General features: G+C 45.0%; 1 protein-coding gene across 1 annotated transcript in view; it reads left to right on the top strand.

Annotated features, from left to right (window-relative positions):
* The window catches only part of ZFR2 (zinc finger RNA binding protein 2), a gene marked incomplete at its 3' end in the record, with an annotated part of 435,737 nt that overhangs the window by 256,851 nt on the left and 166,439 nt on the right, over positions 1-12,447 (top strand). Inside the window, exons 11-13 of the mRNA XM_082246780.1 lie at positions 2,783-2,951; positions 11,277-11,393; positions 11,556-11,622. Of these exons, the coding sequence (XP_082102906.1) occupies positions 2,783-2,951; positions 11,277-11,393; positions 11,556-11,622 (353 nt within the window). The remainder of the gene's footprint in view (positions 1-2,782; positions 2,952-11,276; positions 11,394-11,555; positions 11,623-12,447) is intronic.

Raw genomic sequence — 12,447 nt, forward strand, 5'->3', positions numbered from 1 at the left:
CTCATCCTTTTGTTCGATGAGTCCTTGATGCTTCTGGTTGGCTCCGGTTGGGCCTTCTGGATTGGATTTTTATTTCTGTTATCCCACCCCTCATTTGTGGCACTGCTTTGGGACGTCCCTACTGATATTAATCAAGAAGTCTGCGTCTGTCAATGAGCGACAGAGAAAATTGGATTTTTGACTTACCGTAAAATCCTTTTCTCTTAAGCTCATTGACAGACGCAGGACCCGCCCCTCTAATTTTGAGTTGGTTTGGGTTGAATTCTCTGACACTGCTTTGTTACATAACTGACATCCTGTAGCAGGGAGAGAGAGGATATACCCCCTGGGACTGCCCATAAGGTGTGGCCAGAACTTTTTTCCTGCCTAGTGTCCTACTCCTGTAGGGGGCAGTATATCCCTACTGATATTAATCAAGAAGTCTGCGTCTGTCAATGAGCTTAAGAGAAAAAGATTTTACGGTAAGTCAAAAATCCAATTTTACAGCCCTCTCCGCCGTGCATATACCCGAAGTGGAGAACTGGCACGCAGATTACTTGAGTCGTTAGGTGTTGCATCAGGGGGAATGGTCCCTGCACCCGGAGGTGTTTCAAATGTTGTGTGTCTGGTGGGGGACACCCGATATAGACCTGTTAGTTTCTGGGCTCAACGAGAAGGTGCAGAGGTTTGTAGCCAGGTCTCAGGATCCTCTGGCCGACGCCACAGTCGCACTGGTGGCTCCTTGGGGTCAGTGTCGGCTGAACTATGCGTTTCCTCCGCTGAAGCTTCTGCCAAGGCTTTTGCGCTGAATAGAGGTGGAAGGTAATCCAGTCATTCTGGTGGCCTCAGACTGGCCTCGCCGGTCTTGGTATGCAGATCTGGTAAGGTTAGTCACCGATGCTCCTTGGAGACTTCCTCTCAGGGAAGATCTTTTGTCTCAAGGGCCGATTTCCAATCCTGCTTTACAGTCTCTGGCTTTAACGGCGTGCCTGTTGAAAGCCAGGTATTGAAGAATAGGGGTCTTTCTGACTCAGTGATTCCTACACTGTTCAAGGATAGAAAATTTACCTCCAGGAAGATTTATCATCGTACGTGGAAATCGTACATCTCATGGTGTGAATCGATTAAGGTGCATCCATGCTCCTTTTCAGTGGCTAGGATATTGGCTTTCCTCTAAAGGGGGGTTGAGCAGCGGTTGGCCTTGGGTACTATTAAATGCCAGGTGTCTGCTTTGTTTTTTTTTTAATGCCCTTTAGCTACGCATTCTTTGATTCACACTTTTATCCAGGGAGTTAGTCATGTGGCTCCTCCGATAAGGTTCCTGTTCCCTCCGTAGGATCTTAACTTGGTACTGTCTGTTCTTCAAAAACCTCCCTTTGAAAACTTGGGGAGATTCCTCTGCTTACACTGTCACAGAAGGTAGCCTTTTGGTGGCTATTACCTCTGCCGGCAGAGTATCTGATTTGGCGGCGCTGTCCTGCCGTTCTCCTTCTCTGGTGGTCCACAGATATTAAGTGGTACTTCAACCTAATCAGTCATTTCTTTCTAAGGTGGTTTCTGATTTCCATTAAATGAAGACATTGTGCTGCCTTCGCTCTGTCCTAAGCCCAAGCATCCCAAGGATCAGCAGGGAGCATTGATAGTTTCAAAAAACTATTAGATGGGCACCTTAAAGACCACAACATACAAGGGTATACAATGTACGGTTAAAAGCAAACACACACATCATAGGTTGAACTGGATGGACTGATGTCTTTTTTCAACCTCACTAACTATGTAACTATGAACTCGCCTTGCATTCTTTGGCTGTGGTTCAGACAATTAGGGTTTGCCTGGCGGTTATTGAGTCTTTCAGGAAATCAGACTCTTTTTGTCCTCAAGGAAGGAGCTTGGAAGGAATTGGCTGCATCTGCTGCAACCATATCCAGATGGATCAGGCAGATGGTGGTACAGGCGTATTCACTTAAGGGTCAGATTCCTCCTTTCCCTGAGAAGGTGCATTCTGCTAGGGCGCTGATTGCCTCTTGGGCCTTTCGCCATCAGGTGCCAGTAATACAAGTTTCCAAGGTGGCAACTTGGTCGCCTGTCCTGCCGGATCTGGTATCCTTTCAAAAGGCCTGTGCACACGTTCACTAAATTCTACAAAGTAGATGTGTTGGCATCCTCAGATGCTTCTTTTGGCTGCAAGGATTTGCAGGCTGCTGTTTAAAAGAGCATTTTTTTTTCTTTGAGGGTGTATGTTGTTTCTATGTGAGCTCCAGTTGTTCCCGGTTGATCTCCATGTTACCTGGTTTGCTACGTTTAGCTCTTGGGGAATTGCATTCTTCTGTATTGTTTTCCCACCTCTCAAGCAAATACTTCTTTGGGACGTCCCAATGGTTAAAAAGAATATGGAGCTGTGTCTGTCCAATAATTGATCGAGAAAGCAGGATTTTTGAGTTACCATAAAATCCTTTTCTCTGGAGCCATTGACTGACGCAGTACCCGCCCCTCTATTTCTGAGTGGGTTGGGGTTTTTTTCCTCTAACACTGCTTGCAACAAAACTGAATCCTATAGCAGAGTGAGTGGGTGTATGCCTGCAGGGACTGCCCCATAGGCGTGATAAAAACAATTTCCTGGCTAGTGTCCTACTCCATGTAGGGGGCAGCATAACTCAATGGTTAAAAAGGATAAGGAGCTGCGTCTGTCAATGAACTTCAGAGAAACGAATTTTGCGGTAAGTCAAAAATCCCATTTTTCTTTACTGCTTACATTTTTATTTTCTGTGCATGTAATGTTTTGTTTATATGCATATATTTACAGTAAATCTGGTGATGCCTGTCTCTTGAGGGGTGTTAAGCGTGTTGGTATCCTTTCAAAAGGCCTGATTTTGCGTGGCAACCGGGAATTTCAGCTAACCTTGTTATGCTCAAACAAGCCAACTTGCAACTTGTTGAAGAAGATTGCAGAACTTCTCCCAGAACAGCTAGAGGTAAGTCTTTCTTGTGAGTTTTTGTGCATTTCAATTCTTGTACTGGAGATAAGTCGTCTGTGTTCTAAAATTAAAAATCTCCACCAACCACTATTTTATCTGAAATGGTAGGATAATACAAAATTTGTTTAAAAAGTGTAAATTGTTCAGTATAAAATACTTTAAGAGATTCTGATGTTTTAAAACACTACAGTGAAACCCTTTTTCTTAAAATTTGCTTTGTAAAAAATAAAAAACTTTACTCACAAATTTACAATTTACATCATGCTGCATAGTATACCTTTCATTATACTTCCAGCACTGCGATTATGAGTGCTGCAGTTTTCATACACAGAAACTGTACTGCTATTTTTCCACCCTTCCACTCCCTTTGTCGATTCACAGATTGCCTTGTATTCTCTTAAATTTTCTCAAAATACAAGGTGTTCTATGTGAATGGACAAGGGGAGAAAATAGCAGATAAACAAAGGTAACAAAAGTACTGCTTCTGTGTATGAGAACCAAAGCTCTAATAATACATTTTGTCAATCTTTGCTCCTACCTGCAAGGTGGAAAAGGGGAAACTACTTTGGTCTTTCACCATCCAGTCAAACTGGATGCCTGGGATTGTGATGCTATAGGATCAGGCTACAAGATAGAATTTCAGTTCGCTTTTTTGTAGCAGTTTCATGTTGAACCTTCATCTGGCATCCCAAAGATGAATGATGGATATGAAGTTAGTCCTTGAGGGATTGCTCAGAGAGTGATCATTTTGGTTCCACCTCCAGAGAAGTTAAGAGGGTTCTATTCAAACCTTTTTACTGTACTCAAAAAGGAAGGTGTCTAACTTTGGACTTTAAAGCTCTCAACAGAAAAAAAGTTCAGGATGTAATTGATCATTTGGTAGTTGTATCACTTCCGCCAGGAAAATTTTTGGCATTGGTGAGACATACAGGATCTGAACCTACACATTCTGATTTGTTGAGGTTATTAGCGTTTTCTGATGTTTTTGGTGGGCAGGACTGCAATCAGTTTGTGATCCTTTCTTTCATCCTCCTCTCCACCCAAAGAGTTTTTAGGCACTAGAATTTCTCCATTTGAAGGCAATCTTAGTGACCTTTCACATTCTTAGAGTTCAGCTAGCTCCTAAACATCAAGCAAATCTTGACTGTGCTTGTTTCCTCATCTAGAGTACCTTGGCTTAGGTTTGGACAATGGACTGGCAAAACTTCTTCTGCTCCTAGAGAAGCATTAGAACTTTAAGGCTGCATTCACACCTGAGCTTATTGTTTTCAGTTGTTTTTGTAGGCTTTTTTTTTATCGTTTTTTTGGGCGTTTCTCTGACATTTGTTGGGCGTTTTTATGAGCAATTTTAGGGCGTTTTTAGCAGGCGTTTGGGTGTGGGTGGTGTTAAAAGGGGTGGAGGAAACCACCTGTGTGTTTGAAAAACGCCCGTGAAACGCAGATAACGGCGTTTTAATGCATTCCTATGGGAACAGAACCGCTTTTGATCAGCCCAAAAAGAAGCTCCTGTAGTTTTTTGAGCTACGGGCGTTTTGCTTCAGTGGACAAAATACTCAGATGTGAACAGGGGCCATTGAAATGAATGGGATTTTGATTGTTGGGCGTTTTGGATTTTCATAGATGAGCGTTTTATGGGCTGAAAAACGCTCAGGTGTGAACAGGGCCTAAGGATCATGTTAGACACCTGTATAGTGCTCATTGGTCCTCCCTTTACTCTGGTGTAGGGTCATCATTTTGTTTAATTTTTTTGCCCAAAGTTAGCCTTTTAAGCATTACTTTAGCGTGTGAATTTTTTGGTACTTTCCAGGAACAAAGATTTTTTCTTTTTTTTTGAATCAAGAAAGAAGTTTATTGAGAAGACACACAAAAAAAAAGCATACTTCTTGTACACAGTCAACAAGTTGTAGAAATCAGTACAAAACAAAGCCTGGGATCAGAGAATCACCTATAGGCCAAAGCCAAAATCAACATATCAAACCATGAATAGTAACAATAATCAGGTCAACATCCATAGACCCCCCCCCCTCCCGCATCAGAACAGCAGCCCTGCAACCCCCCTCGGTACTAAACCAGCAGGCGATCCAGTATCAAGTCTATTGGAGCCATACCAGGGGAGCTTAACCACACCCCCCAGACTTTAGAAAACCTGGCAGGGGAAACTCTATGCCGATAGATACATTTTCCATATGCAGGTTGCTACCCAATTGTTCTTGCCATATTCCACTAGTGGGGGGAGCCCGTGCAATCCAGTGTCTAAGAATGAGAAGGCGGGCCTGACATAAGGACCTTTCCGCAGCCTCTCGCAAATATTAATCCTGAACTGTATGGTCAAGGATTCCTAGTAGACATTGCCTGGGATCCTGTGGGATCTCCAGTCCCAAGACCCGATTGATCGTGGAGATCACTACTGTCCAATACCTGTGTAACTTTGGGCATCTCCATAGTAATTGCATCAAATCCCCCACATTAGTCTCACATCTACTACACAAGTTATCAGGTCGCAGCCCCATGGCGTGGAGCCGCGAGCAGGATGTAGAGTTGTGAAACCTGTTGTGACACATAAAGTGAACACAGCCTAACTGACTCCAAGGCATCCTCCCACTGCTCCTCTGTAACCTCCCCAACATCAACACTCCATTGTTCACAGGCCGTACTAGGGTACTTCTCCAAATACGCTCCCAACAGAGAGGCGTAACAACTGGAAATAAACCCCTTGGTGAAGGTGAATTGTTGCATTAGAGAAAACACAGGGGCAGGGGACATAGGCATCTGGTGTAGGGAGGTTTGGGCCGCCGCTGCATGCTTCAGTGCATATAACAATACATCATAGTCCCGGGGATGGAGAATTTAGGGCGCATTTGTTCAAAGGGCAGTAGTGTCCCGTTGACCAAAATGTGTTTAAGGTGAGTCACCCCAAAGGAACGCCACCTACCTGACTGATCTAGCTTGAGAAGTTCAGGGTATGTACGGTTGTTCCATATGGGACTGTATACAGTGTAGCCAGTGACCCTTTGTAGCTGTTTGGATTTGTCCCACACCTTCTGAAGAAGTCTATAGGTAGGATATTGCTTATTGGATTTTGAAAAAAGTTGTGCCTCAAGACCCTCCGGCATGCCACAGGGACCTGTAAAGTGCCTCGTGATCGCCAGCGCCGAACCACCTTGTGCACCTGACCTTGCCCCAGCCATATGCTGCAGCTGTGAAGTTAAGTAGTACATCCACGGGTTAGGGAGAGAAAGACCTCCCGCATCCCGTGGTTTCTGCAGCTGTTCAATCCTAATCCTGGCAGCCGGCCCTTCCAGATGAGAGACCTAAAGAGCGAGTTAACAAAGCAAAATATTTTAAGTGTAATCACAACGGGGGAGTTGTGGAGAAAATACAACAATTGGGGCATTAAGATAATTTTAATTAGATTCACGCGTCCCGCTACAGACACCCAAAGTTTATTCCACATTTTAATTTTGTCTCTCTAAATTTTACCAAGAGGGAGTTTGTTCAAAGAACAGTATGCTAACGGCTCACTTGAAATTACCACTCCCAGGTACTTGAATGTAATTACCACGGGAACAGGACAGCGCAACCCCAGTAAAGGGTCCAACGTCCCTTCCAGCGGAAGAAGGGCTACTTGGACCAGTTAATGGTAAGTCCAGAAAAGCGTCCAAACTCAGTAATGGTGGCCATAGCAGCACCCAGGGAAGCACCCGTATCACCCAACAGTAGGAGAAAGTCGTCTGCATAAAGCAGGATTTTCTCCTGGAGGGGGCCAAATTGGAAACCAACTATAGATTCCTGAGCCCTGATACTAGCCGCAAGGGGTTCAATAGCCAAGGCGAACAATAGCGGGGACAGGGGGCACCCGTGTCTCGTACCCCTCCCCAAGCTAAAGGCGGAAGAAGTTCTACCCCCCTCCCTAATGGAGGCCTGCGGAAAACAATAGAGCAAGCGCACCCATGACATAAAAACCGGGCCAAAGCCAAATTTCTCCATCACCGCCCACAAGTAGCCCCATTCCACGCTATCAAACGATTTATTAGCGTCTAAGGACAATAACGCTCGACCTCCCCCATTGTCCGCCGGTGTTTGTATAGCCACAAAAAGTCACCTAAGATTGACAGATGTGGATCTATTAGGCATAAATCCTACTTGATCTTCGTGTATGAGATGTGTAATAATTTTATTCACCCTCCGCGCCAAAACTTTCGCTAGAATTTTCACATCCGCCTGAAGGAGTGAAATAGTTCTTTAGGATCCTGGATCGGTCGCTGGTTTATCTGGCTTAAGAAGTAGTACAATACTAGCTGTGGGTCATAGTCAGGCAAAGTACCCGACTCCCTTGCTGCATTGAAGACCTCTAGCAATTTGGGCAGAAATATCTCGGAGTACTGGCGATATATCTCTATGGGCAAGCCATCATCCCCAGGGGCCTTGGAGCAGGGGAACATAGCCACGGCCTCCTGCAGTTCCTCTACAGTTATGGGAGTCTCCAATCCATTCCGCGGACTCACTGTCAACTCGGGGAGGGAGATCAATTGCAAGTAGTGCTGTAAGTCCTCCGAAGTGTAAGCCACTCGGGAGGAGTACAAGTCGGTATAGAAGGTAACTAACTCTGCCATAATGCTCTCTTGAGTGTTTACCACCTGGCCACTCAAAAGCTGTAGGGCCCCAATAGGGGGGTCTGAGGGGCGCACCCCCACAATACGTGAGAGAAGACGAAACTAGAGAACCGGACTACGCCAGGATGCTTCAAACGCCAGACATCTGACCAGCCCACCTCCGCCAAAAAGCGGGAGAGAGCCGTTCCCCTCCCCGAGGCCAGGGGATGCCTATCCTTGGCAGGGTCCAAGACTCCATTGAAGTCCCCAATCACAAGCAGAGGCACAGCAGGTTTATATAATGTAAATGTCAATGGCTCCCGGAGTATCCCAGAGGAGAAAGGAGGAGGAACATACACAACCGCCAAAATACAAGTGACCTGACAAATCGTGCAATATAAAAACATAGCGCCCTTCCGGGTCAATCTGCCCCCGCAGTTCCTGAAAGGCAAGGGATCTGTGCACCAGGACACTCACCCCCCCTGGAATATGAGGAGTGAGTGGAGTGGTATGCCCATCCCACCCAGGAATACCGCAGGCACCGTACAGAGTCCTGCAAAAGATGAGTCTCCTGTAAGCCAATGATGGCACGGTGATACTTTCGTAGCAGGGTAGCCACCATTGCCCTCTTTAGGGGGCAGCCAAGACCCCGTATATTCCAGGACACTATCGGAACTCCAGGTATGATAGGTGAAACAAAGTAGAGGGCCACGCTTCGGAGAGCTAAGTCCCAGAGCGTAGTCCAGTCAAACAAGGCAGGACAGGTCGTCGCCGTCATTAGAGGTGACCATGTAGAGCAATCCTTGAAGATCTGCGGTGTGTGTATCTTCTCAACAGCAAGAAAAGTAAAAAAAAAAAAAAAAACTGGTTCCAATAGGAAAAGGCACAACAGTGCCTTAACACGGTACATTCTGCGAGTGTAAAGTCCAACCCGCCCACTTCAGAAGGCGGCTCGACAAACTTGCGGCAGCCAAACTTCCTGCAAGGCGCAACTGTGCACAAAAACAATTGTAATCCAATAGGGAACACAGAAGCCTTCCACCATCATCCGTGAAAGCAGTCATGGTGAGGAGCATAGCATTCCATTCGCCAATAGACTGTTTTCCCCGGCTGGGGTAAGTATACAGAATGTCTCAAGGGGTTAAGAACAGCCCAGTAGCATTGTATAATCCCTCACGCCCCACGGTCCTCGCATCTGCGTTGGCAGAGTGAGGGTTCATGGATATCCAGCCAGTTCGCTGCATCCACAGCCGTGTCAAAGAAATTTGCTCTGCCCTCCGCTGTAACTTTAGGTGAGCCGGATACAACCTAGCATAGATCAGGCCAAGGTGGCATAGTCGCTGCTTTACGTCCAGAAATTTAGCACGTTGTTTTTGCACCTCTGCCGAAAAATCTGGATAAAAGGACACCCGATTGCCATTATATCTGATATCGGCTTTCTCCCTCACCAGGCACAAGATCTTCTCCCTGTCTCTAATGAAGGATTCTGGCCAGCACAGGCCTGGGTGCGTTGTGCGGCAATGCTCTAGTAGGTACTCGGTGAGTTCTGTTCAGCACAGGCCTGGGTGCGTTGTGCGGCAATGCTCTAGTAGGTATTCGGTGAGCCCTTTCCACAGCAAACAGGGGGGAGAAAGCTTCCTTGTCAAAAATTTCACACAGCCATGTTTCCACAAAATCAGTGGGGTCCCTGCCCTCCCCTTTCTCCGGGAGCCCCACTATACGCACGTTGTTGCATCTCAAATGGTTTTCTATATCGTCAGTCTTGTCCCTGTTGGCCTGTGCTAATCTAGCAGTGGAACGGGAATCATTGAGCAAAGTAGGAAGTTGATCCTGTAAGTCACTAATGCGACTCTCTGATGCAGTGGTTCTCTCGTGGATCTTCTGCAGATCTTGTCTAAGGAGAGCAACCACCTCAGTGAGGACCCCCAGCCTATCCTTGACGGAGTTCACAGAGGCTGTACATTTTTGAACTGCTTGTAAAATCTGGCTAAGTGTAGGTTGGTCATCCTCCAGCATTCCCTCCTCCATCTCCTGGTCAGACTCAGGCTGTAATGAGAGACTGTCAGCCCTTGGGCCTTGTACTGCTGCATCAGAGGCATACATATACAGCACACTGTCCACATCCTCCTGTCCCTGCAGCTCAGATAGCTTTCTGGCATACAACAGAATATCCCCAGGATGATCTTTACCTGTGGGACGCTGAGCTTTCTTCTGCCCGCCGAGCCCGGCGCCATCTTGGCCTGTAGCTGCAGCTACACTGTCCTCTTTCCCCTTACTGCCACGGGTCACGGCTGCACCAGAGTGCTGCATGTCTGGTATCGCTGCGATCAGGGGGATCTCCTACAGCTGAATCTGGTGTTAAAAGTAATCCGGCCAGGGAAAGGGTTAAATGTCAGGATCACAAGAGGGAGCTCCGTGAGACAGTTCCTCTCGCATGCCCCATGTGGCCACGCCCCCCAAAGATGATTTTTCAGTTTACTAAAGTAGTTGCTGCACATACCAGCTGAATTGCTGGTACCATGTCATACCACAACACCAAACTTGTGTTTTAGTCTTCTGGTATTTTCCATGTAAAATTTGCAAAGAATTTCAGACAGGTGGTTGTTGTTCCTTAAAAGTAGCACAAGTGTGATTTTTAAAAGCTTGGCTACTAAAATCTCTAGCACTAAGAGTAGTGGTCATTTTGTTATCGGATCAAACGCATGGCTTCTTTTGGTAGAAGGTTCACAAATAGCATTTAGTAGTGATTAGTCACATGGTTGAGTCAACCCTGCTACATGACAAGGGTATCTGGTAAAATCGACAACAACGGCTGTTTGCCAGCAGCTACACACTACTCTGCGCCAGCTTCATTTATTAAATACATGGTGACCATGTACTTGGACCTGTTGCATTGTTTGCAAATTAATGGGGTATTAAGGGGGGGGGGGGGGGCTGTGATGTGAAAGTGATAATGTAAATGTGTAATTTAATTTGGGATGAAATTCCTAGGGGGTCAAGGACACTGATGTGAAGAGGGAACTTTGATGTGAAGGGGTAATTGAGGATACTGATGTAAAGGGAAAACTGTGATGTGAAGTGGGGCTGAGTTAAAGGAGAGCAAAAAATAACCTGACCAGAGAATGAATCCCAAGTCATCAAAAATATTGAAGGCCAAGAATGGTGCACAACAATTGTTAGCCTCAGAATAGTAATGTCAACTATTGAGCTACTGGATGGCACAGGGGGATCAGAGGTTAGTGAATCATACCAGTGATTGAACATAGTCATAAATATTTCATCAGGAAAAATAGTTTGTGCATTTTGTAGTTATCCTACTATAAAGTGACCTTGCATAAAACTTTTCCAAGATTAAAAACTGTAGTGCTAAAATGCAAGTACACGTGTTAGGCTTCGAATCAATCCCTTTGGAGCTCCTTGGATCCTAAGCCAAGGTCTACATGGATGTCAAGATTTAGCAACTCTTAAGCCTTGGCAACTTTTAGCAACCTATCAAATACCAGATGTTCAGTTAGTAGTAGAGGTTTTTAAAATAAACTATAGGATAGAAAGACATTATAGCCCTGGTCAGGTTTTCGTTCATGTCTTTCCGTATGTAAATACATCCTATTTTGTGTTTGGAATGAAAAAACGTTTATCTCTTGAACTCAGTAATGCCTTTTAGTAACCAATATTTTAGTCATAAGAATAACTAACTTGTTTATCCTGGTTGCTTTTTTTCTTTCTGCAGAAGTTATCCGAAAAGAAACATAGTGTAACCTATGACATTGAAGAGGCTCACCTTATGATTACATTCACTGATGAACCAAGGATACAGTTCACTGTGTTTCTTGCCTGCAATAACCCGGTTTCTGAAGAAACAGCAGAAAATAAGGAGGCCGTAGAAACAGCAGAAAATAAGGAGGCCGTAGAAACAGCAGAAAATAAGGAGGCCGTAGAAACAGCAGAAAATAAGGAGGCCATAGAAACAGCAGAAAATAAGGAGGCCATAGAAACAGCAGAAAATAAGGAGGCCATAGAAACAGCAGAAAATAAGGAGGCCGTAGAAACAGAAGATCTAGAGAAAAAGGAGACAGGTGAACATTTGATTTAGTAAAGCTGAACTCCTGGCACAAAGACTGACTTGCACCAAATGCCTTTGCAAACTCAGATTTTACTTTGTAAAAGTAGCAGTAACCATCACTGTGTTGTGCAGAGAGCAGTACTGAGGGGAGGGAGGGTGGGGGAGCAGACTCCATCCACTACAGACTGCCTGCAGAAAACTGCAGGAGGGGGCAAAGACAGGACCATTCACCTGGCACAAGGAGAGCAAGTAGCAGTTGACTGGCTTTCATTACAGGAATGTAAATTTTTACACTGTACAGATCTTGAAGAAATGCACAAAGCACACCAAGATTCAAATAAGAATACTCATGACTTTTGTATTTAGACTTAATTTACTTATCCTGGAGTTCAGCTTTATTCCTAACAGTTCACCTTAAAAAAAAAACTGCATCTTTTTAGAGTTTTTGTGTCTGAGTTGTATAAAGATAAAAGAAAACAAAAGCACCTACAGGTTTCTAAGGGTTCAGGCACACAGACTATTCTAGTCAATTTTTATGTTTTTAGTGTAAATTTCCTTGTGCTTTAACCACTTTACCACCGGAGGATTTTGCTGTCTTCCGTCCAGGCCACTTTTTGCGATTCGGCGCTGTGCGACTTCAACTGACAATTGCGCGGTCGTGCGATGCCGTACCCAAACAAAATTTACGTCCTTTTTTTCCCACAAACAGAGCTTTCTTTTGGTGGTATTTGATCACCTGTGCGATTTTTACTTTTTGCGCTATAAACAAAAAAAGAGCGTTTATTTTGAAAAAATAACAATATTTTTAACATTTTTTTATATGAAATTCCCCCCAAAA

Source organism: Pelophylax lessonae, assembly GCF_965119305.1.
Source record: "Pelophylax lessonae genome assembly, chromosome: 1".
Lineage (NCBI taxonomy): Eukaryota > Metazoa > Chordata > Amphibia > Anura > Ranidae > Pelophylax > Pelophylax lessonae.